The sequence below is a fragment of the Oryzias latipes genome, chromosome 15 (genome assembly GCF_053564925.1).
Source record: "Oryzias latipes strain Hd-rR chromosome 15, Olatipes_Hd-rR_3.1".
In the NCBI taxonomy this organism is placed as follows: domain Eukaryota; kingdom Metazoa; phylum Chordata; class Actinopteri; order Beloniformes; family Adrianichthyidae; genus Oryzias; species Oryzias latipes.
Window position 1 is genome coordinate 11,859,162 of NC_136251.1, and position 22,395 is coordinate 11,881,556.

Sequence of the window (22,395 nt, forward strand, 5' to 3'; positions counted from 1 at the left end):
TCCCCCTCTTCTTCCTCCCTTGATGGTTTCCAGATATGAGCCTCCATCGCTGGCCTGGTGAAAACAGTTGCTCTCTCTGTGTATGCTAATAGCTTTGGTGTCATTTAAATATATTTGCAGTGGAAGCTTCTCATGTCTAGGCGCCCGTCCTCCCTTACAGGCCAGTTCAGCCTCTAACTGCATGTCACTGCACAGTCTGTACTGAATGTGCCTGAATCAGTACTGCCAAGGATCTCTTAACTTCTGTTTTGGTCTCACTTCTTGAAAATATTCTGGATTTTTTTCTGTTATTGAAGCTTGATTGTGTTGTCAAACCAGAAGAAGATTCTTTTTTAACGGTTTCATTCATCTGCAGTCTGGACCGTGCTCTAGCTGCAGTAGTGCGAGTACTTGACCTTGACTTTGTCATTCTGTCTTTTTGAGTTTATATCAGCTGTGCTGTGCTAAAGAGGCTGCCTGCCGTTAATACAGTTTGCTTCTGTGGACCGCAGGCTCAAATGATTCTGCTTAAAGTTGCTTTATCGTCTTCACTGTTGAGGCCAGGCTGCAGCAGACCTTCATCTCACTGCTGTGTCTTCAAAAGTTTTTACCTTGTTAACTTCTGGTAAATAGTTCAGTTTAAGCTAAAACCTCCATGTGTTTAAACTGTAAAATAATTTACACGCAAAAAAACTAGTGTGCTAACAAGATTGGCAAATAAAAACCATAATGCATTGTGCTTGAAACTCTGTAAAAAACAAAAACAAAAAAAGAACTGGCTAAGTTTTTATCAACAGAAAACAGTAGATCCATAAATAGTCTTCGTAAAATGTTCATATTTATTAGGTTTTTACTTTTAGAAATGGGTGACGTCACTTTTGGCACATCCAAATTCAGTTAAAATCCAGGGCTATAGACAGTCCTGTACTATATAGTCTCTTAGGGGTTAGGGTGTAGTGAGGGAATTCAGATATAGCAGGTCTCCAATAGGTGCTAATTTGAGGTCGTTATATACACCCATTATTATATTATTTTGAGTTCGTGTCACTCCGTCAGGCTTCTGACTTTGGTAGCCGCAATCCTCCACCAGTCCATGAAGTGGTGTGACTTTGTAGATAAATAAAATAAAATAAAAATAACTTATTCTTATGGCCCTACAAACAAACACACACACACACACACACACACACACACACAGAGGGTTGTCTTTAGTAGAAAATTAAGCAATGCAGAGAAACATATTTTGAGGCCCACTTTTATTTTTTAACGAGGGAGTCGATGAGAAATTTCTCCTTTGAGACCTGCCAAAAGACCAGTGGTGTTAGAGGAATTGCAATATCTGGTCATCTGTTTTTTGTTAAACTTTAAAACAGAAGCTAGGGTCTTTACTGGAAAGAAATGAGAAGAATAGTGCAGTTCATTTCAGGGGGAAGAGTTGAATTCACACATTTCTGCCTCATTGCAGTAAAGGCATCCTTAAAGCTTTACACTAGCGATTCCAGGTTCCCCTGTTATATTCAGAGTATGTTTCCTCCACCTCCCATTGGTCAGGTTTATTGTTCATCCCTGACGTCTCTGTAGAGGTGAATGGGAGTCTGTTTCTTGAAATATGACTGGTGGCTGTTGTTTTTTTTTTGTATTATTCATTCATGGTGTGCTGAAGTTGTTGGGCGGGTTTGCACATCTGCCTTGTCGACTCTATGCTGGGATGGTTGTGCTGATGCCTGCTGACAGTTTGGCTGAGGGGCTCAAAGAGGTGCGAGTCTGTGCGCACACATGCCTGCCGCTCAGTACACTGTAGAGGGAATCGAACCTGTTTGCAAATATTTCAAAATGAAGCTTATTGGCTGTGACTCGGACCACCATCCCTCTATTTTTACCAACATCAGCCACAGTGTGTATTTTCTTAAAAGCCACTGCCCTGTCTCATCCTGAGTGATTGTGGGTGACGTGTATCTGAAAGTGTTTATGGTTTTGTTTGTTTCTCCCTGGAAATTATTGGAGTGTTTGTGTGCACAGCCTTCAGCCTCTTCCTGTTCACTCACAACAGATACACTCCTCTCATACATCACTCTAAAAACAACATACTCCTGACATCAAAGCTCTAAATTTAATTAAATAATACATTTTAAATTTTGCCTAACTTTTGGGAGAATATATTACTTGTTTATTTTATATAGAAAATGGAATACAAATTATGGATAACTTTTGCCAGTTGTTGATTTGGAAATTCAGATCAGAGCTGCACCATAAATATTAGTTAGGGTTCTTCTGAAGAAAGAGTAGCTTGCGAAACAATAGATTGTTGTTTTTCAAGAGGCTGCAGCAACAGGGATTCTTTTATTTTCTGAACCAGGATGGGATCATTTGAAGCGGTCAGCATAACCTTTTGATATATACTGTAAATATATGTGTAGGCAATCTACCTGGGGCGTGTGGTGGGTTTGCAAAAATCTTTAGAAGTAATCAAAATCAATTTGACATAGTCATGGACGGCACAACACAGAGCAAGCTTGCATGCTGCTGGGTTACTGCTCTGTGGCATGCATGGCTGACGCGCACACGAATAAAGAAAATACCAATATTTGATAAACAAAAAGAATGTAAAGTCCAGCTCCAAATCAGAAAATGATTTGGTCGAAAATAGAAACACAAGGCGATAGCAGAAAAAGCTGTTTAAAATCCGCATTCTAAGTTCTACAGTGTGTCTCACAAATGTCAGATTAAAAAAATAAACACCCTTCTACATCATCATGAGCTCTGGTTCATGATCGAAAGAACGAGGTCCCGAATACAAGCGGCTGAAATGAACTTCCTCTGTAGGGTGGCTGGACGCTCCCTTAGAGATGGGGTGAGAAGCTCGGTCACCCGGAGAGAGCTCAGAGTAGAACGGCTTCTTCTCCACATCGAGAGGAACCAGTTGAGGTTGCTTGAGCATCTCGTCCGGATGCCTCCTGTACGCCTTCCTGGAGAGGTGTTCCGGGCATGTCCCACTGGGCGGAGGCCCCGGTAAAGACCCAGGAAACGCTAGAGAGACTACGTCTCTCGGCTGGCCTGGGAACACCTTGAGGTCCCCCAGAGGAGCTGGAGGAAATGGCCGGGGAACTCCAGGCTTCTTTGTTAGACTGCTGCCCCCATGACCCAGTCCCGGATAAGTGGAGGAAGATGGATGGAGGCTTCCACCTGGTTTACTAGTATAGCGCTTTACAACCTTCTTAGAAGGCCCAAGACCAATGCACACACACATTCATACATTGATGGCGTCTCAGCTGCCCAACACTGGCGCCAATCTAAAATCACCAGGAGCAAAGTGGGGTTCAGTGTCTTGCCGAAGGACCATTACATGGGCAGGCAGGAACCCATGATCTTTCGATAAGGGGTCAACCGTTCTACCTCTCCACCATCCACATATCAACATGAGCTTGTGTTCTGGAAAAACACAAACACCTAAACCAAATGACATCACAAAACTTGAGAGCAGAAAACAGCAGTCCAACATTTCCTGTTTGGATATTAACTGCTTTTAATAGTGTTCAATGTGACCACACTTCATCTATAAGGATATTCCTGTTAAAAAACAAAACAAAAACAAAGTTGCAAAATGATTGAGATCTCAAACTGATAAAGTCCATGCTTGATTTAGTTTATTTGTTTCATGTTTTTATTTGATACAACACCACTGCCTATGTAAAACTGTAGTTACAGTTGACTAAAGGGCAGCTAACAGCTTAGATACACATAATCACATGTTTTAAGAAAACTGACAGAACTGGTGGGGGCTTCTAAAATTGGTAGTTGCCCCCAAATTCTCGATGCAGAGCAAACTCTGTAAACATGCACCACATGACACAAGTACACCTGATGGCCCCTACTAATTTAGCCATATTTGACACACACCTTGTAGCAGGTGACACATTCATCATCTCTTTCCACTTTGGCCTGCCGGTAAATTGACCCGTTGTTATTCCCGTATGGCAACGGCTGGCTATATGGAGAAAGGCAGATTAAAGGCATGAGAGGTTGGTCCCACAAGTTGTTTGTTTCTAATCGTTCTTCCACTGATCAATTCACCTCTAAGGAGACCCAATAAGCCGGCAACCATGTGCATGATGCGCTGAAATGCAGTCATATTACAGATCGCCGTCCATTTTCATTTGAAGTGTTTCTCTCCTTGTTCTGTAGCTGTGCTCTCATTACAGATGGAATGACCTGTTAATGGAAGCTGAATGCTGTGAGCGTTCATAACCCCAAATAAAAGCAGTCCATAGTCCACAACAGCAGAATTATTGCAGTTTAAAACATAAATAGGGTGTAAATTCTATTAGAAATTTAGAAAGAATGGGCTGCCTTAATGTACTCCTTATGTGGGCTTACATAAAAAAGGCATATGTATCAGATTTGGTTTTTTTTGTAGCAAACAAAGGTACACATATTTACATTGGAAACACTTTCTTTGTCTCCTTGCATTTTTTCTAGGAAAGTTTCCCATTTGATTTCCATAAACCACTGTCTTGTCTAACACTTATGCACGCCAACAACCCTGCGACTATCTGGCTTCTTGGTCCCTTCTACATTACCGCTTTTAGAAAATGTCATGTAACAAAGTCTGACCCATGGTTGCTAGCGGTTATCATGGAAATGATGGAGAGAAAACTCATTCTTAGTGGAAGACCAGAAGGAAATCTCCAGTGGAACCAGACGCAGTAAGGATGACTATCTACTGGAGTCCAAGAAGGCAGGAAAGAGTCGGACAAAACAAAATTGAAACATCTCTTTTAAGACAAACATGTTTGTTATTAACTGCAACAGAGCGGAAAGGGCAAGCAGATACACACACAAAACCAATGGAACATCAATGAAAAGACAAAAGGAGTAGTGTGGTCATTGCAGCAGTTGGAGGTCAGGAAACAAATTAGCACAATGTCACAAAAACTAAAGTAAGAGATCTGGAACATCTCTTAGTAGACTGCTGACACACACAATAGGAGAGATAATAAATTGATAGAGGAGGAGTCGTCAGTTGTGATGGTGTGGAAAAATGCCCAGTTTAACCTAAAACGACCCCCAGATTTACCAAAAAGGACTGTGACGAAGTTATTTATCCAATTTGAAATTTCAGAAGTCATTCGATTTTTTTACTTTTCCACTGATAACATCCAGAGGTGTAATCCAGACAAAGTCCCCGGTGGTTTAACAAACTCGGAGACAACATAGCCTTCTTAGTGTTAAAAAAAAATACTCAATGAGTTTTCTCTTCCATCTACAAAGATCTGACAGCTGACATGACGTAGGCACGTCTGTTTATGCTCTGTTCTGTTAGTGTCATTTACAATGATACTAACCACCACATATATTCATCTGTATAACCATAAAAGGATGTTATGGTAGATTTATTGGGTTGCAGTAGATCCAAATGGAATAAAAGGGCTATTTGTGGAGCTTTTCCTCCTGAAGACAGTCTTTTTTTTCCAGAAGTGCTTAATTTTTCTGGGAGTTTAAAAGCCCAACAGATAAAATGTAAATGACATGACAATCTTTAGACTGTTTGCTGGTGTCTTGAAATTAGCTGACAAAATGTAGGAATGTTGAATGACTGATAAGTGAATGTGGCTCTTAGATTGGGTGTTTAGGACCCTTGTCTTGATGACTGAGAAGCTGTACTGCTCAGAGGAGAACAAACCAAATGCCAACTAGATAACTGAGTGGAAATGGTGTTTTCCTCCCATCTAGGCTTGTGCTGTTAGTTGAAACTGTATTTATCATTTAATTAAGCAGGATGATGCAACAGTCACGACAGATCCTTGTTTTTTAATAGCAGGACAATGACAGAGTTGCGTAGGCGACCGAGCTTCATACAAGTGCAAATAAGCCGGAACGCCTTTTTTGTTTGACCATGTTTCCATAACGACTGCTTTGTTCTTCAAGCTTTGAACTCTACTTTCAATGATAAAACCGCAACTTGAACATTCAGATTGAGCCTCGCAGCCTTAACAAGTGTGAACCAAAACTGCTGGAAGATTAGACATCACATTCACTTCTACCTTCTAAAAGTTGGTTTCTTATTTATCAGGTTCGCTTTGAAATGGTGTTTCCCAACTGTCTGCTTTTTAGTGCATGCAAACAGCAGGTTCCACCTCTGAACAGTAAGCCAATAAAAAGAGACTCATTCTAATGCTATGTTCACACTAGCTATGTGATGCATTTAGCCCCTGCTGTCCACGCTAGACCGTCGCTACTTGATACTAGCGCATGTCCACCGCCTACAGTTGGAAGAGGCCTGGTGCAAAATGTCCAAGCAGTGCAAATCTCATGAATTTTGCTCCAAGCTTTTTTTCACAGCTCTATTCCGATAGGTTGAAAGACTTGGTGTCATTTATGGCAGGACTCAAACCACATTTATGGATTTCACCTCCATGATACATTTTTAAACATCTGGCACTTCCGTGAATTTAAAGGGGGTCGCCATCAATATGTCGCTACCAAATCAGAGTCCCACATTGGTCAAAGTTTACCTAACCTAACCCTAACCTGGTTTAGCTTTCTGTGCCTTTGCCTTGTGTTTTGTACGAATAGAATAAAACGTTAAAAATGTGCGTGAACACAAAACCCAAAACGCACCTTTACTCGCATTTACATAGACATATGATTCAATCAAATCAATCAAAACTTTATTTGTAAAGCACTTTAACATCAACTAGAGATCCAAAGTGCTGCACAGGTAGGATAAAATACAATTACAAGTTAAAAAAAAATAAAATAATAACAATTCATTGAAAGTGGTGACTTAAACTGCTGAGTTTATGATTTAAAAAAATATAATAATTTTTTTTTTTAGAATTAATTTTTTCTTTTTTACTTATTCATAGTAATGCTACTGTAATGTATTTTTTTAATTATGCTTCACCGATAATGTATTTGCTTGGTAAGAAGAATTTAGTGTAAGGTATAGCATGGAAATATCTATAGTAGATGTGGCCCAAACAAAGCCTTGTCACTGTCCACAGTAGGGTTGGGATATAGCAACCAAAATACTAAATCGATTGATTTATTTGTTTCAACATTTCTTTCAAAACTGGGAAATTCAATAGCAAGTAGGCTTGTTTGAAGTTTATTTTATTTTTTTCTTTGAAGTCATCGTGACAACAAAAAATTCTGAAGCAAATACAAAAGTTAAAAGATTTCAATAGAAATAATTTATTTCACGAATGTATCTTCACAATCCTAAATTTCAGAACTATATAGTATTTAGAACCCATTTTCTAATTTAATGATAAATCTCAAGATGTATTTTAAACAATGTACATAAAAATGTTGCACCTAGATCTGGTTAATGTTGGTTATTTTTAATTTTCCAAGTGAGTCAAAACACATAAAATATAAAGTGATTACTTTTTGTCTCTGTTACTAAAGAGCTATGTTTTTAGCATACTGCTATTTAGTAGTCTTAGCATTCAGTATAGTCTGTCACATAAACTGGTAGATAAATATTTCCAGAATAGCAAAAACTGTATTCTGCGCTGACCTTCAGTGTAATAGAGTGGAATCAGATTTGTGCAGCGTGGACTGAATCTCATACTGCATTTGTTCTGGCTGCATGTGTGCTTAGTTACTGTGGGAGCACACTCCTTTTGTGTTTGACACACTGTGAATTAATTTAGTGGTGGAGGTTATGAGCTGCTGGGAAAACCAGAAGTGCACATGTGGTGGACAGAGATTTTACTTTGATCCAGACAAGCTGACATAGTCAAACTACCGCCAACAGCTTCCCTTTTTATTTGAAATAACGTAGTTTCACAAAACCAAGTATTTTAAACCTTTATTTTGATAGATCAAAGTCATTTATTTACAGTTATGGATTCCCACTCGAGAGCTGACCAGATCAACCATAGATTAATCAATAGCCATTGGGGAAATTTGGGTCTTGCTCAAGGGAACTACAGTAGGGTAATGAGGATCAAACACCACTACTGTCAGTCCTGGTACTTTACTAAGCAGCTCTACCAACCAAAGGTTTATGTTGTTCATCACCACTCCCACAGATGTATTGGTGCTGTTAAATACAAACCGGATCCAGCAATATTCTGTCTTCTTTATTCTTGAGGAATTTTTGACAGCATGTCCCTGTCATTGAGACGGTCCCTTGCTATCAAGGAGGACGTCTTCATTCTTCACATCCTTCCTCAATAGTCAGTTTGATGAAAAGTTACTTAAAAAGTCCGGATGCCTACCTCCAGCTGGGCTTCGTGGAGGAAGCATCCAGTTGTCTTGGTAGCACTGTTGTGTACAAGTGTGTGCCGGCAGTTTAGCATCCATCTCCGTTTGTGTTTCTGGGAACGTATGCTGCCTGCCCAGTAAGCGCCCACATGAACACCTGTGGAGCTACCAGCCGTGCACTCCACCCCGTAGCCCACCCCACCCCATCACCACCGGGGCTGCTAATTGGATCTGGCAGGGAATTGCTGCGCACTTGCCTTGCAGCGACTTGTACCCTATAACCATACACAAATCGATCTGACATGTGGTATTAAATTAAATTACCAAGCAGCCCAGTGACAGGAAAAAGAATTTGCTCTACCCCTCCGTCTCACAAGCACCCGGCCAGACCTGCTGAAGACCAGAGGGATGTTTGGTCAAGCAGCAGGAGATGCTACTTAAACCATCTATCATGCCCATATTTCCGACCAGCCCCCCAGCTGGTTCAAGTATCCACACAACCGTCGGATCTTCTCTAGAGCTCGTGTGCTTTTATTCTATAAAAAGTTCATAGTAAGACCCTTCCACGGACACACGGCTACACAACATATACTAAGCAAATAAAAATAATAATAAAATTTTTAGGACCTTCTGTTCGGCATGGTGTGTTGAGAAAAAGGTAGCTCCTTGTATTACAATAAATAAACCGTTAGGATTTTGTTGCTAAAATAGTTCACTCCAGTTACTATGAGCACTTTGATTTTAGATGTCCTAAGGCATACTAACCCTTTAAGACCGGAGATGTTGCCACCTAAATAACACACACTCTCTGACCTACCTTCGACCATTTTTGCAGTCGACGTGAATCGGTTGATTCTGACGTGGAGAAAAGTAGCTCTTCATATAGGTTTTGAATCGATATGCAACACTTTAAGCTACGACAAAATCCATTGATTTAAGTTGATTGTGTAAACACTCCACTACTGTAAAGTGTTGCATATCAGCGCAAGGCAGATTTTCTCTGCTCAGAAATCTGCTGTAATTATGTTCATTGTATTAAAGGCTCAAAGCAGACGTTATTGCAATGCTTTTTAAATGACATGTTTCATTGGGTGTGTTGCCACATTTCAAGAGTGTCCCAGAAGCAGCATCAAGAACTTCTATTCTGAAGATCGCCATGTGGTGTAGTTTCCTACCCTGCTGTGTATAAACTTCATCAATTTATATAAATATAACCAAACGGAGAATTTGTTTGGTCTTTTTCTTTGATAATAAGAGACTCCATTTTCAAAATTAGGTTAGTAACGTTGCAAAACAAATGCTCAATATAACATTTTGATATTTTTATGCCAGTACAATAAAACCTTTTTGCCGATACTAATATCAGACATTTAAGCCTTTGTTGTTTTTGATCACCAAGTCATAACAGCTCAAAACTAAGTCAAAATTTCTCCTCTGGATTTACCAAAAGTGGCACACACAATAAAAAAACAATAATTCAATACTAAAATTGAGCAAAAATTAAATCCACTTGAGACTGAAAGTTCACTTTATGAGACAAGATTGGATGGAACGATCAAATAAGACTTGTGCATTTTTAGAGTTCTACTCTCTGCTAATGAGTGACGACTGGTTATTTATGCAGCATTTTCAAATTCTATGATCTATGATAGTTGAAGAAGCTTTCCAACTCTACAGACACAGCGACCTTTATCACAAGTATCCCCAAAGTGCTCGAATCTTAAAATTAAAATATTTAAATTAAACATTTCTACTCCATGACATTTCTAATGCCTGAAGTTGAAATATATTGACTTCCGATTAGCTTTTACTTGCTTTGTACTACATTTGCAAACTGCTGTGGATAAATGCTCCCACTAAATGGTTAAACCTACACCTGAATGTACTATCCTGGTATTTAGTGGATCAGATGGTTGAATCCCGTTCGTTTTTTTGGTGCACGGTTGCTTTGATGGTCAACGTGCTAAACAGGTGAGGCCGACGAAGAAAATAATCTGGAGTGGTGTTGGCGAGGGTCATTTCCCGAGGTTTTTCTCGCACACCTGGTTTTGTTTTTACCGTTGAGCTGCACTCCGCCTTGTTCTTTGAAACATCTTCTCTGTTACTGTTGGCTGTTACGTGCTAAAGTTATTACTTAAAAATGGAGCTCAGTAGGTCGAACAGGCACTTGGTTGGGTTTACTTGCAGTCTTGTCCTTGAGAAAGACACTTCCAGATGTTGGCCGTCTGTAAGAAACCTCTCAGTTGCTTTTGACATTGGGGTTTGTTAAATGATGTGTGATGTAAAAACATCTAAAAACTAAACCTCCATAGATGTTGACGAATAAGTCTCTGTCATGGAGGTTTGTCAGAAAAAAAAGTGTTTTTCCACAGTAACTACACTGCAATGCTTGCTCCTGTGCTTGAATCTAATTGGCTTAGCATGCTCTGGTGTTGATTGACGGCAATTATTGCTAGAGTAACAAAAAATTTGTCTAATTTCATCCATTGTTGTAAAGTTTTGGTTCGATTGAAAGAGGTTTGTAATCTGTGGAAAATTCAGAGAAGGAAGGCGAGAGGTTTTTATTTTTTTAAGAGATCAAAGGGAGGTCTGTCTGGGACTCTGTCCCCGAGGTAAAGGAGAGAGATTTAAAGCTGTGATAGCTGCAATTTGAACACATTAACCTTTCATTTGTTGTCTGTGGCAGCCCAGATAAAAGAGTTGGCTGTCTTTGCGGAGATAGATGGGGAATTGCAATTTACATGTAGCCACTTAAGGGTTGCACTGTTCCTTGTTTGTCTTTTTTGCTCAGATACATGAAACTAGGAGCCGCTTGTTGTCTTTGGTCAATGCAAACACGGTTAGGACCATTACTGCCTCGGAGGAAGCACACAACAATTACACCCTGCAATTTTGGGAAACACCGAACTTACAATTTATCAGGATGTTTTTATTGAACTTTGAACGTGTAACAAATGTTAAAGGGTTAAAGTGACTTTATGAAATCCAAATATTATACACCTTTACACTATCATTACATTCTGTTATGGTTTAAAATCTTGATATATCTAAGTGAATGAAATTTTCTTTGCTCTCCTCTTGGTTTTATTGTTTGATAAACAAAAATGGTATTTGGGGTGTAGCTCTCCCTCCACTTATCAAGGTGTCTTCTGATATATTAACTTTCTGTCCAGCCCTGCTATCTAAATTATTGTTCGAAGGTTAAATTTACTCTAATCTCCGATTCACAAGAACATAGATGTGTGATTTTTAAGTTAGTGGTGAAGCTATTCCAGCTTTGTGAACCCTGTCAGACTGTTACAAAATATTGGCATTAAAATGCAAAATGTTGAAGTAAGTTTTTGGTATGTTATATCTGACTCTTTCCATCTTCATCCATGATAAATTTAATCAAAATCAAATGTTGACTGTGAGGAAATGACAAGAAAACAGATTTGCTAGTGGCTGCAAATAGAAAAAAGACAGATTTTTTATTTTATTCTGTTTTTTAAAACTAAATCAAATGTCCTCCCATGTTGTTAAAATTTTTATTTTTATTGTTTAATATTTGGATTTCATGTTAAACAATAACTAACTAATAATGAAAAATAGGATAAAAAATACTCAAAACATAGAAAAAATATTGTTTATGTACGGTACAGACCAAAGGTTTAAACACACCTTCTCAGTCAAAGGAATGGGAAGGTGTGTCCAAACTTTTGGTCTGTACTGTACATATATATATATATATATATATATATATATATATATATTGTAGAAAAATTCTATTGGCTCTTACAATAAATCTATTTAATTATTATTTACTTTATTTATAAGATATTTGCATTAGCTGAACTCTAACTACATTTTGTCATGCCATTTTCTTTTAAGCAGATTTGGTTTGATCTTAGATATTTCCTTTTAGTTGATCACAAATCCAAAAGTTACTGCTGTCATGAAGAAAATAAAAAACTGATATTAAAAAGGGGACGTTTCAAAATAAAATGGAGAAAAAAACATTACAGCATGTTTCTGCAGGAAGACAGTTCTTACGCAAAACCCTCAACTTAGAAAATGAAAGTGAGACAAAGCGATGACGGATGCAGACATGGTGCATCCTCAGACTTCTGGGGCCAAACACAGATCAGCCTGTTTCCTCTAAATGAGGTTGGCTGGGTGATAAATCTTTTTGGACATCACATTGTGTTTAACCTCCTCATCTCTGTGGTCTTTAGAAGTGCGTCTACGCTGGAACCAGATTCCCTCTGGACACGAAGTCCAAAATCACAGATGCTTTGTGAGTGCAGTTTTCCAGTAGAGCAAATGCTTTTCAAGTAGAACTTAACATTTACAAACTGAAACGGCATAAAATATTTTCTTCAAACTGATATGTATAGTAATCTTAACAATTCATAGAAAATCATTATGTTTTCAAATGTTTTAATTTCCTAAGACATTTTGATAACAGAGATATTTTGACACCTTTTCTGCTCAGGAAGTCGTGAACAGGCAGATAAGCGGGAATCAAAGTCACTGCAGGTTGATTTTTCTGAACCTGCAGCTGCTGAAACCTTATCATTGTGGGTGTGTGCCATTATCAGCTACATATGAGGCTCCATGACTGAGCGTGTGCCTGTTTGTAAAAGGGAGATTGCCACTATTTGCACTTGAGCAGAATGGACTTGCAAGCTTCTCTGTAAATCTATTATAGGCACAATGGCCAGAGGGAAGCCAGTGATGCAGCTGTACACACACAGCTACAACCAGCTTCCTCAGTGACAGTCAACACCTGTTCTCACCTTTCATCTGTTCCCACTCAAACGGCTAAATAAATCCCCGTCCCGATAGTCTGACAGACGCAGAGCTGATCCACTTCTCTGCGGGGCTGTGGATCAACAGCAGTTCTGGAGCATTTGTCTGTAACAGCTCATCAGGGATGTGTCTGTTGATGTTTAGGAGTTCAGCTGCTTTCACACTTGGATAGTCACGCAGAGTTGGCAGGAAAGACTGAACATTTGACATCTTCACCAGCTTTGGTTTGGTTTCACACATTGAACAACTAAAGTAGACCAAACCACCTGAATTTAGGGGAAATATTGTTGACCATGATGAAAACGGCAGCACAATGAGTAGGCCAGTCTAGCTAGTTGTAATGGACCAGCACTTCTCCATTCTCCATGTTCATCATTAAAATATTTTCCTTCCCCCCCCAAATTCAATCAGCCAGTATGCCTTTTATTTATGTTGTAAAGGCAGTAAGGTCATTCAATGTAATGCTTTGCCCTCATGAAATACCCATCAGAAACTTTGAAAACTAAATGAGTTGCACAACAGTACAGTTAAACTGTTGGTTTTGGCAGAAAGTTGCCTTTAATTCCTTCATGTGTTCTAAACGACCGCTTTTTTCTCTTTCATCTTTCTTCAGTCTTTATGCATCAGGCTAAAATATGCCCATTTGAGCTGGCAGACTAGAGTTTAATGTAAAATCATGTCAAAAGGAAAGTATGTATGTAGCACATATACCATTTTCATCAAAAGAGCAAGTCATCATTGTACGGATTAACAGGGTTTCTTCACCTGGGATATTTATATCAGGGTGTGTATATATATATATATATAATTGACTATGATGTCAATAAGTGATCAGAGCAGGATCAAGGCACTAATGCTTGTATGCTTGTTTTAGTTTGTCCTTAACTATTATAGATGGTTTTGCACTGAACTAATCACAATCTTGGACTGCTCCTTTGGTAAGGCTCTTAATATATCTCAAAACGATGGTGATCCAACTTTATTTTAAAAAGTATCCCATGAAGTATCCCATGAAGAAGAACTCAGTATGCCAGGAGTCCTAACATCTGAAGTATTTATGTAGTTGAACCTATATTTACTGCTAACAACAGTGTTTACTTTCCTGTACTTCATAGCACAGCAACATGGACCAGTAGCTAACATTGGGAGGATTGGGGGAATGTCATGTGGTCAGATGAGATCAAGATGGAACTCTTTGATATAAACGCCACTTCCCACTTATGTTGATAATTTTTACAGACTTGTTTTCTTTTTAATTGTAAAAATGTACCAAATTATTGACTGGCAATTTTTATTTTTTTTATTTGCTACAGTCAACTTTAATTCTGTTAATACTGTAAAAATTAGAAGATCAATTTTGTAATGAAACAATTTTGCTGCAGTCCAATAATTTATGATCGGCAAATAGCAGCATGTATTTCATAGTTCACTATTTTTACATTACAATATTACAATACATCCATCCACTATTCACAATGCAGCAAATTAACCACATCAGGGTGCTATTCAGCTAATATGGTGTTTGACTGCCTTTGACGCCACATCAACACACTCTGTTCCAAAAGTACAGACTTACTTTTTGAACAAAAACTTCACTACCACACGATATAAATCTTCCGCTTATTTATGACCATGAATGACTCACTCAGTCTTCCAGATGAGTGGTAACAAATGACAACAGGGAAAATTATAGTCATTTATCTCGGTCTACCCAAATCTTGTTGGTCTTCTGTCTTTTCTTTTCCTTGCATTTTCCTCCATCTTCTTCATTGTCCATCGCCCCTTCATCATTAACAGCCACTGAGCTCTATTCCTACTTGGAAACCATCTCAGTGTCTTTTTCCTAATAAACCAAGATAAAGTTGATGAGGCACTTCTGAAACGCTTTCAAAATTCTTCTCTGTCAGTTCCAGTGCACTGATCTTTTGTCCAACCAACTCCTTCTTTGTAAAAGCCGGCTTTAAAAAAGCTTGTGCTACCAAACCAGCCACATCATCTTCCATATCTATCAGCAGTGAACAAAATGAGGTTTTCCATGGTGCTTTGAAATTGACACAGACCTTAATAAATGCCTGACAGAAACATACTGTAGTCCTACAATGATGTCTGAGGGAAAATGTTATCAGTTAATTTGCCTGTCTCATCTAACCAAGTGTGGAAAAAAGCTTGATCCAGATTTCTCTTCAGATGAGGAAATCTCATTATTTTATGAACCAAAAATCATGATGACATTTTTGATTAGATATTTTCTGGTGCTTAATTAATAGACAAAATAATCTTAGGCTGTAGAGAAATGATTGATTGTGGGATATTGATCCACTTTTTCTTTAGTACAAAACCTAAAACGGCTTCATACGTGAACATGTGCTCATCCGTCTTGGCGCTGCAAGAATTACGTGTTGTGTGGTTTTGATGAACAGGTTACCCCCGCACCACCACAGGGGTGTGTTGTCAGGTGTGTTATTTAGGCTGCCGAGGAGGGTGTCATAATTGCAGTTCTTTGTCCTTCCACAGAATCACCACTTTTGTGTCTCATCATGAATATGCTGATAATTTCACAGTCTGACGTGCAGATATTTTTTTTTCTGACACCGCTAGAAAATCTTTACAGTTTAATCTTTTGAAATTGTTTATATATTTTTTGCTGCTGTTGTAATATTTGTTATAGTTTATCTTTTTGAATTAATGGGCCAAGAAAATGCTAATGGGTTAAGGCTGGGTTGAAGTCACTAAACACAAACTTTATGTTTCAAATTTTCATTCTAAAACAGAAGTGAAGCTTCTTAAATTGCTACCCCAGTCAAAAGTTCCTAAACATACAAAGCTGACTTGCTTTACCATAACAGTATTTACAGATTTAAATTGAAAAAAAGGTGCAACCTTATTTGTAAAATGTTTTTTTTTTTTACTTTTAAAAACTAGCTGAAAAAATGTATTTGCCAGACAAAATAAGGAAAGAAAAAAAGTTCAAGTGTTTTTAAAATTTGTCTTTTGTTTAAAGAAAATATTAGGTTGCCTTCCATTTTTCTGAAGTTTGATTAATCACATTTTCAAACTCAACCCTTATAGGGCTGAACCTGAGTGCACACACTTCAACAGTTAAATACTGTTGAAGTGTAAAATCATATTTTTTACATGTTCTTGTGGATTCTTTTCTGATAATGGCATTTCTGGGTATTTCTTTATTCAAATTGTTGGTTGCGAATCAGGAATCAATGAAAAAAATGTTGTTTAAAAAAATAGCTTAGAAACTTTCTTGCACCAATAGTCCCAGAACTCAGAGGCGAATTTTTAATAAACTCCTGCTGCACTGCAGAAACTATGTCCTAGAAAACAACACAGGCTTTTTGTGTTTTGCCTTAAAACAGCATAATCATAATAACTAAAATACCACTGGAAACCATCAATTTAGCATCCATCACATGCACCTCTTTTCAAGAAAACAACAGCTTACAGCATCTGTAAAGAATTAAAGGTTACACCACTGTGGCTCCTTCTGTGACACCAAAAACGATTGACCATATAAATAAACCATATCTATTTCTATATACATCTCCTGAAAGGATCCTCAACTCACAAAGCCACCCTGATCCAGTTCTAGATCCTACAGGGCTGACAGAATTTGTATCACCAAGTATGAAACTCTCAGAACAACTTATGTCCACAACCTGACTTGCCACAGATCATTTTGGTAGACAAGCTACTCAAATTAAACCACAGGGTGTTGATAACATGTGCCTTTTAATAACAATAGCCCTAACTGTTCTGTTTTTTTGTTTATTTAGGATTTCCATTAGCTACTGGACATGCCAGTAGCTATTCTTCCTGGGGTCTCCCCTTCTTAGAGCCACAAATGCAATACATAAACAAACAGATATACATACATGTTTTGTGTCTGCTTCAGACGGAGGTTATCAAGGGCATTGGTGGCAGCGTGGGGATGACGTTCAGGCAAGTTCCTCCGTCTGAGGGAGATGCAATGCATGTCAGCATCGAGACGGTGACACCCAACTCTCCCGCAGCTTTGGCGGATCTACAGAAGGGTGATCGCCTCATTGCTATTGGAGGTAAAACAACAAACAAACTATAATTCCTTATGTATAGAAGTGTTATTGAGAAAAGTAGTGTAGAAATTGTTCCAACTATTTACAGATGTTCTTGTAAAGCATAATGTTCTTGTCTGTTTTCAGGTGTCAAAGTGACATCTTCTGTTCAAGTGCCCAAACTGTTAAAGCAAGCTGGAGAAAAGGTGCAAGTACTATATGAAAGACCAGTTCGCCATCAGAATGCCTCCCTGGGGAGCCATGGAACTTTTCAGGAAGGCTTAGGGCAGCTGGAGGAAACGGCTTTCATTTCCCATCCAGTAAGCTATGAAGAGGATCCCACTCCAATCACCACAATCTCTGATTTAACCGACAGCAAAGACATGGACTCTGAGTTTGAGGAGTTGATTGTGGAGACGAAAACTAGCCAGGCAAGTGGACCTAGCAGCAGTACCACAAACACCAGTGACACCAAGGAGGATTTTTTACTTAACGTAAACCAAAGTCCCAAAAGGACGGTTGCGAACTTGGCTGCTAAACCCCTTGGCACCATATCACCCATTCTCAACCGCAAGTTGAACCTAGTGGGTTTGCAATCACCACTAAAACCCCAGGCCAAAGAATCGCCCAAACCCTCACCAAGTAAGGCCAGTAGTGATCCAGGGGAGGGTCTGCAACGACCTGCTGTTCCTCCCCCGCCTCCTCCCTCTCGGCCCCCAGTGCCCCCAAGACCTCAGATAAGATTGACATCTGCATCCTCAGAGACCAGTCTTTTAGAAAGTGCTGATTCTGTTACTACTACTGTTACTTCTGTTGCTTCAACTTTGACTACCACCATCAGTGCTTCTGAGAAATCACCAGAAAAGGCTCCATTAAGTGGAGCTGGTGACGAAAAAGCTGAAGCTGAGAAGATAAGTATCAAACAAGCTGAAGTGAAGCAATCTACAAAGCCAACAGATTCCAGTGATGAACTCCTTGCTCCTTCCTCTGTGACAAGCAGCAAAGCCGATCAAGCAAAGGACAAAACTTCCGAGAGCTCTTGCAGCACACGAGACAGTCTGGAGGAACACTTGCTTTGGGAATCCCCAGAAACCTTGTTTAAAAATCAAACTGCACGTTGGTCTAAGACCTCGGTTGTCTTTGAGGTGGAGGCCAACCATAAGTACCTTAATGTGGCCCTGTGGTCCAAAGATCCCTTTAAGCTCGGCAGTTTGTTGTGCCTGGGTCATGTGAGCCTTCAGCTCGAACATGTAGCCCTAGAATGTATGGCTACATCGTCTGCAGAATATCAGAGCACCTTTAGGTTGGGGCCTCCAGAGCCTAGAGCTAATGTCAGTCGCACTGCACTGCGCAGCCTCGGCACCCATAAGGGTTTCAATGAGAAACTGTGCTATGGAGATGTAACCTTAAACTTCTGCTACTTGGCAGAGGGTGAGCCGGACAATGCAGTGGGGCTGATGGAAAGGGAGCAAGAGGGTAGCCTCCAGGATGAAGAAATTAAGGACAAGGAGAAGGAACCCATCCCCTCGGTTCCACGTGATGACTTGGCCTTTAATACCATGCAGTTAACAGAAGTTCGTCACAACTTTCAAGACACCCAGTTCCAAAACCCTACCTACTGTGAATACTGCAAGAAAAAGGTCTGGACCAAGGCAGCCTCTCAGTGTATAATTTGTGCTTATGTCTGCCACAAAAAGTGTCAGGATAAGTGCCTCGCTGAAAATCCTTTCTGTGTGGCAGCAGCTGAGCGCCGTGGAACTGACCCTGAGGCTAAATCCACCATTAACCGCGCCACTGGCCTGACGCGACATATCATCAATACCAGCTCCCGCCTGCTTAGCCTTCGCCAGGTGCCCAAGACTCGACCTACTGAACAGATGTACATGGCACCTGGAGGGGTGGAACCCTCACCCAAAGAAACGCCAAACACGTCCGACAATGAGAGCAGTGACACTGAGACGTACACAAGTGGTGCCAGCCCGTCAAAGCAGCCCTCTGGTGGCAGCAGCAGCAAACTTGCGCCAAAAGAAAGCGGGTTGGACGACAGCGTGTTCATCGCAGTGAAGGAGATAGGTCGTGACCTGTATCGAGGGTTGCCCACGGACGAACGCTCCCAGAAGTTGGAGCTGATGCTGGACAAGCTCCAGCAGGAAATCGATCAGGAGCTGGAGCACAATAACTCCCTTCTGATGGAGGAGAGGGAGGCCACAGATGTCCGACGAAAGGCCTTAATCAGTGCTGCTCTGACCAAGTCTGGGGAGAGACTCCAGGCCCTTACACTGCTCATGATCCACTACCGCGCCGGAATAGAAGACCTGGAGTCTGTGGAGAGCATGTCACCTTCTGAACAGCAAGGCTTCAAGGCCAAAAGGGTGGGTCTGGAAGAGGAGGGCCTGATGGGAGCAGAGGTCTATGACAGTGACATCTCCAGCCCTGTGGATGGAAATCTGCTGGATGACATAACCGAGGAGCAGATCTGTGTGGAGGCACTGCATTAGACCAAGCCTGTAAATGAAAAGATGAAGTATGCATACACTGGGCCTGAGCTTTGCAGAAAAAAGTGATTTTGATATTGAAGAACTTCAGCAGTCCTTTTTCAGATATTGGGGATGTTTTATTCACTTTTTTTTTTTTTATTTCAGTCAGAAATGGAAGGATCCTAAAAGATTTCCTCCTCTGTTGTTGACGATCTGATTTGCACACCGTGATGCTTTTTCCATGCTGACGGTTTGTTAAAGGGAAGCTGGAAATCGACAGCATCACCTGCCCTCAGTTCTGCTGCGTGTTTACCCTCCAGTTGTGCTTTTCCTTGTCTTTCAAACGTCACATTTTGGTCACTTAGTTCTCCATCTGTTGCATTGGAAAAACGATGGAAAACGCACCTTCGTTTGGTCCAGTAACCTGAACAAGAAATATAGTAACAGACTTTGACACAGCTTCTAAATATAGTCCTCACTTTGGTCTTTTAGTGTCAGCTTCGCATGACGATTATGATGATGAAGTCACATTTCGCTTTGCACCTTGCAAGCATTCATGCAGAACCTTTTTGTTTTTAGCACTTTTTTTTACTGCAAATGTTTGGATTTTAAGGAAATGCTGTCTACTCTTCTGGACTTGAATCCCATTGTAATAATTAATTATGATGCATAATTTGTCATTTGTTTCGTTATGTTTAAGAATATCTAATTAACTTATTATCTTTCCAGGGCTGAGATTTATTGTCATTATTGATCGTTGTGAAATTTTTCCCTTATTTGCCGTTTTTTATTATATACATTGTTCTTCTTTAAAAAAAAAAAAAACTATTTCCAGCTTTTAAAGTTAATCCATGGATTGTTGTGTCTTGATAAAACCCATAAAAAGGTATCTGGGTGAATGTTGGCCCTTGTGACGTTATCATTTTGGTGTTTTTTTTAATAAGCCCTCCAGTGTGGAGATGATCTCCGTGCTCTTCGGGGTGAATTCCCTGGAGATGCAAATGCCTTCAACAGGCGTTTGTCTTGCTTTAATGAATGTATGTTTAGACTCCGCCTCCACACTTTCCACACAAGCTCCACCGTTGCAATCAGCTTTAGCTGTGACGCTTTTTTTTTTCTTTTTTCATTGATCTTTTTATCCAGAGGAGCACAGCTACAGTGTAAAGCTTGAAGAGGACAGATTTGTTTCTTTTTACGCCCCTTTAGTGCTGCAACTTTACCTGCACAAAATAAGAGCAAAATTTGGGTTCGATGAAAAAATTTCAGACTGGTGGTCCTGAAGAACTGATTTCTCCACCTGCAGAGTAAAGGATCCACTTTACAAGATCTAAAACCAAACTAATCTGCATCTTTACATTAATTTCTGACACTTGTTGCTCTTAAACAGACCAGAAATTCCACATGATTGGAGTGAAATTTCTCCTTGTGGATCATTGTTGCTCGTGTACATATTATCTCACTGGCTGCTCTCGTCAATCTTTAAAATCCAGATTTTTCTGTGCAATATTTTTGTAGGAAAGAAGCCGATAATCAGGAATGAGTTGCTGTGTCTGTGAATTTTCTTTAGTTTTTGTTTCTGTGGATAAGCGTATGTGTATCCGTCTATGCTCATGTCACCTGTGAGGGGGGTGGGGGTTGCGGACCAATGAACTCTTCGGAGATGGAGGGGTTTGCTTTCTGCCACCAGTGCACCTTCTGGGCTGGTTTAAAAAAAAAAAAAAAAAAAACAGCACGCTTGGATTTGGTTTTCTAAAAGTTCACCTGCTTCTGCCCCCTCCGTCCTCGCCGAGCTCTGTAAAAGACTGTACATGCTGGCAGTCAGCAGGTCAAAATGCTGTCTTTGTGTGTCTGTGTGTGTTTGAGAGTTGCTGTACAACAATTTTCAAGAAAGCCTTGTGACGAAGCTTTATTGTACATAACGTAAATAAACGAGAACAAATGGATTTCCATCTCTAAGCCTCAACTGTTTTATTTTAACATTCAGAAATCTACATGCAACAGTTTTTAAAACCTGTTATATAATAAATAAAAATGTTCTGCTAGTTGTTTTGAATTCATCCCTAAAGTGTCTTTTTGAGTAGGGTTGATAATAATCGAATGCTTAAAGCAAGTTAAACAGATTTTTAGACTACCCAGATACCTAGAGCCCTTTCTTGTCGGACTGTTTAGTTACCAAACCTGCTGCTTTGATACTAAGCAGCTTATCCTTGATTAAATTTACAGATGTTTTGCAGAAGAATCATCTTGTCCCCTAAAACTTTGCTTGACATAAGTTGGACATAGCACAGAAAAAGTAGAAGTGAGGATTTACTGTAGTCAACAGACGGCACCACACCAATCTTCTTTCAGAAAATTCTGAAAAGTGCTGCCGTGTCTGAAACCAGTCACTCTTCATGGGAGATCAAGGAAACAGGAAGTCGTGAACAGAGACTAAAACATCCATCCATCCATTTTTAAGAACCAGCTGAATCCTTCCTGGGGTCACAGGGTTGCTGGAACCAACCCAGCTTCTGTTGGGCAAAGGCAGTGTACACCCTGAACAGGTTGCCAGTCCATTGCATGGCAGCACTCACACGTGCACACGTCTGGACAATTTAGACACACCAATCAACCTATGAAGCATGTTTTTGAAATGTGGAAGGAAACCAAGCCCCCAGAGAAAACCCACACATGCACAGAAGGGTCCCAGCCGAGGTTTGAATGGTTTCTCGCTGTGAGATGAGTACCAACCACTGCTCCTGAAAGAGGTCTCTGTCCACAACTTCAAACAGTCACACTCCAAACTCCACTATGGCAGAGACCAAAGAGCTGTCTAAGGACAGCAGAAACCAACTTGTTGACCTGCACCAGACTGGGAAGACTGAATCTGCAATAGGTAAGCAGCTTGGTGT

General features: G+C 39.9%; 1 protein-coding gene across 1 annotated transcript in view; it reads left to right on the top strand.

The window, feature by feature from the left end:
* Nucleotides 1–21,447, top strand: part of pdzd8 (PDZ domain containing 8) — a 40,529-nt gene extending 19,082 nt beyond the window's left edge. Inside the window, exons 4-5 of the mRNA XM_023963121.2 lie at nucleotides 16,889–17,051; nucleotides 17,175–21,447. Coding sequence (XP_023818889.1) covers nucleotides 16,889–17,051; nucleotides 17,175–19,525 — 2,514 coding nt within the window. The 3' untranslated portion in view covers nucleotides 19,526–21,447. The remainder of the gene's footprint in view (nucleotides 1–16,888; nucleotides 17,052–17,174) is intronic.
* The last annotated feature ends 948 nt before the right edge of the window (nucleotides 21,448–22,395 follow it).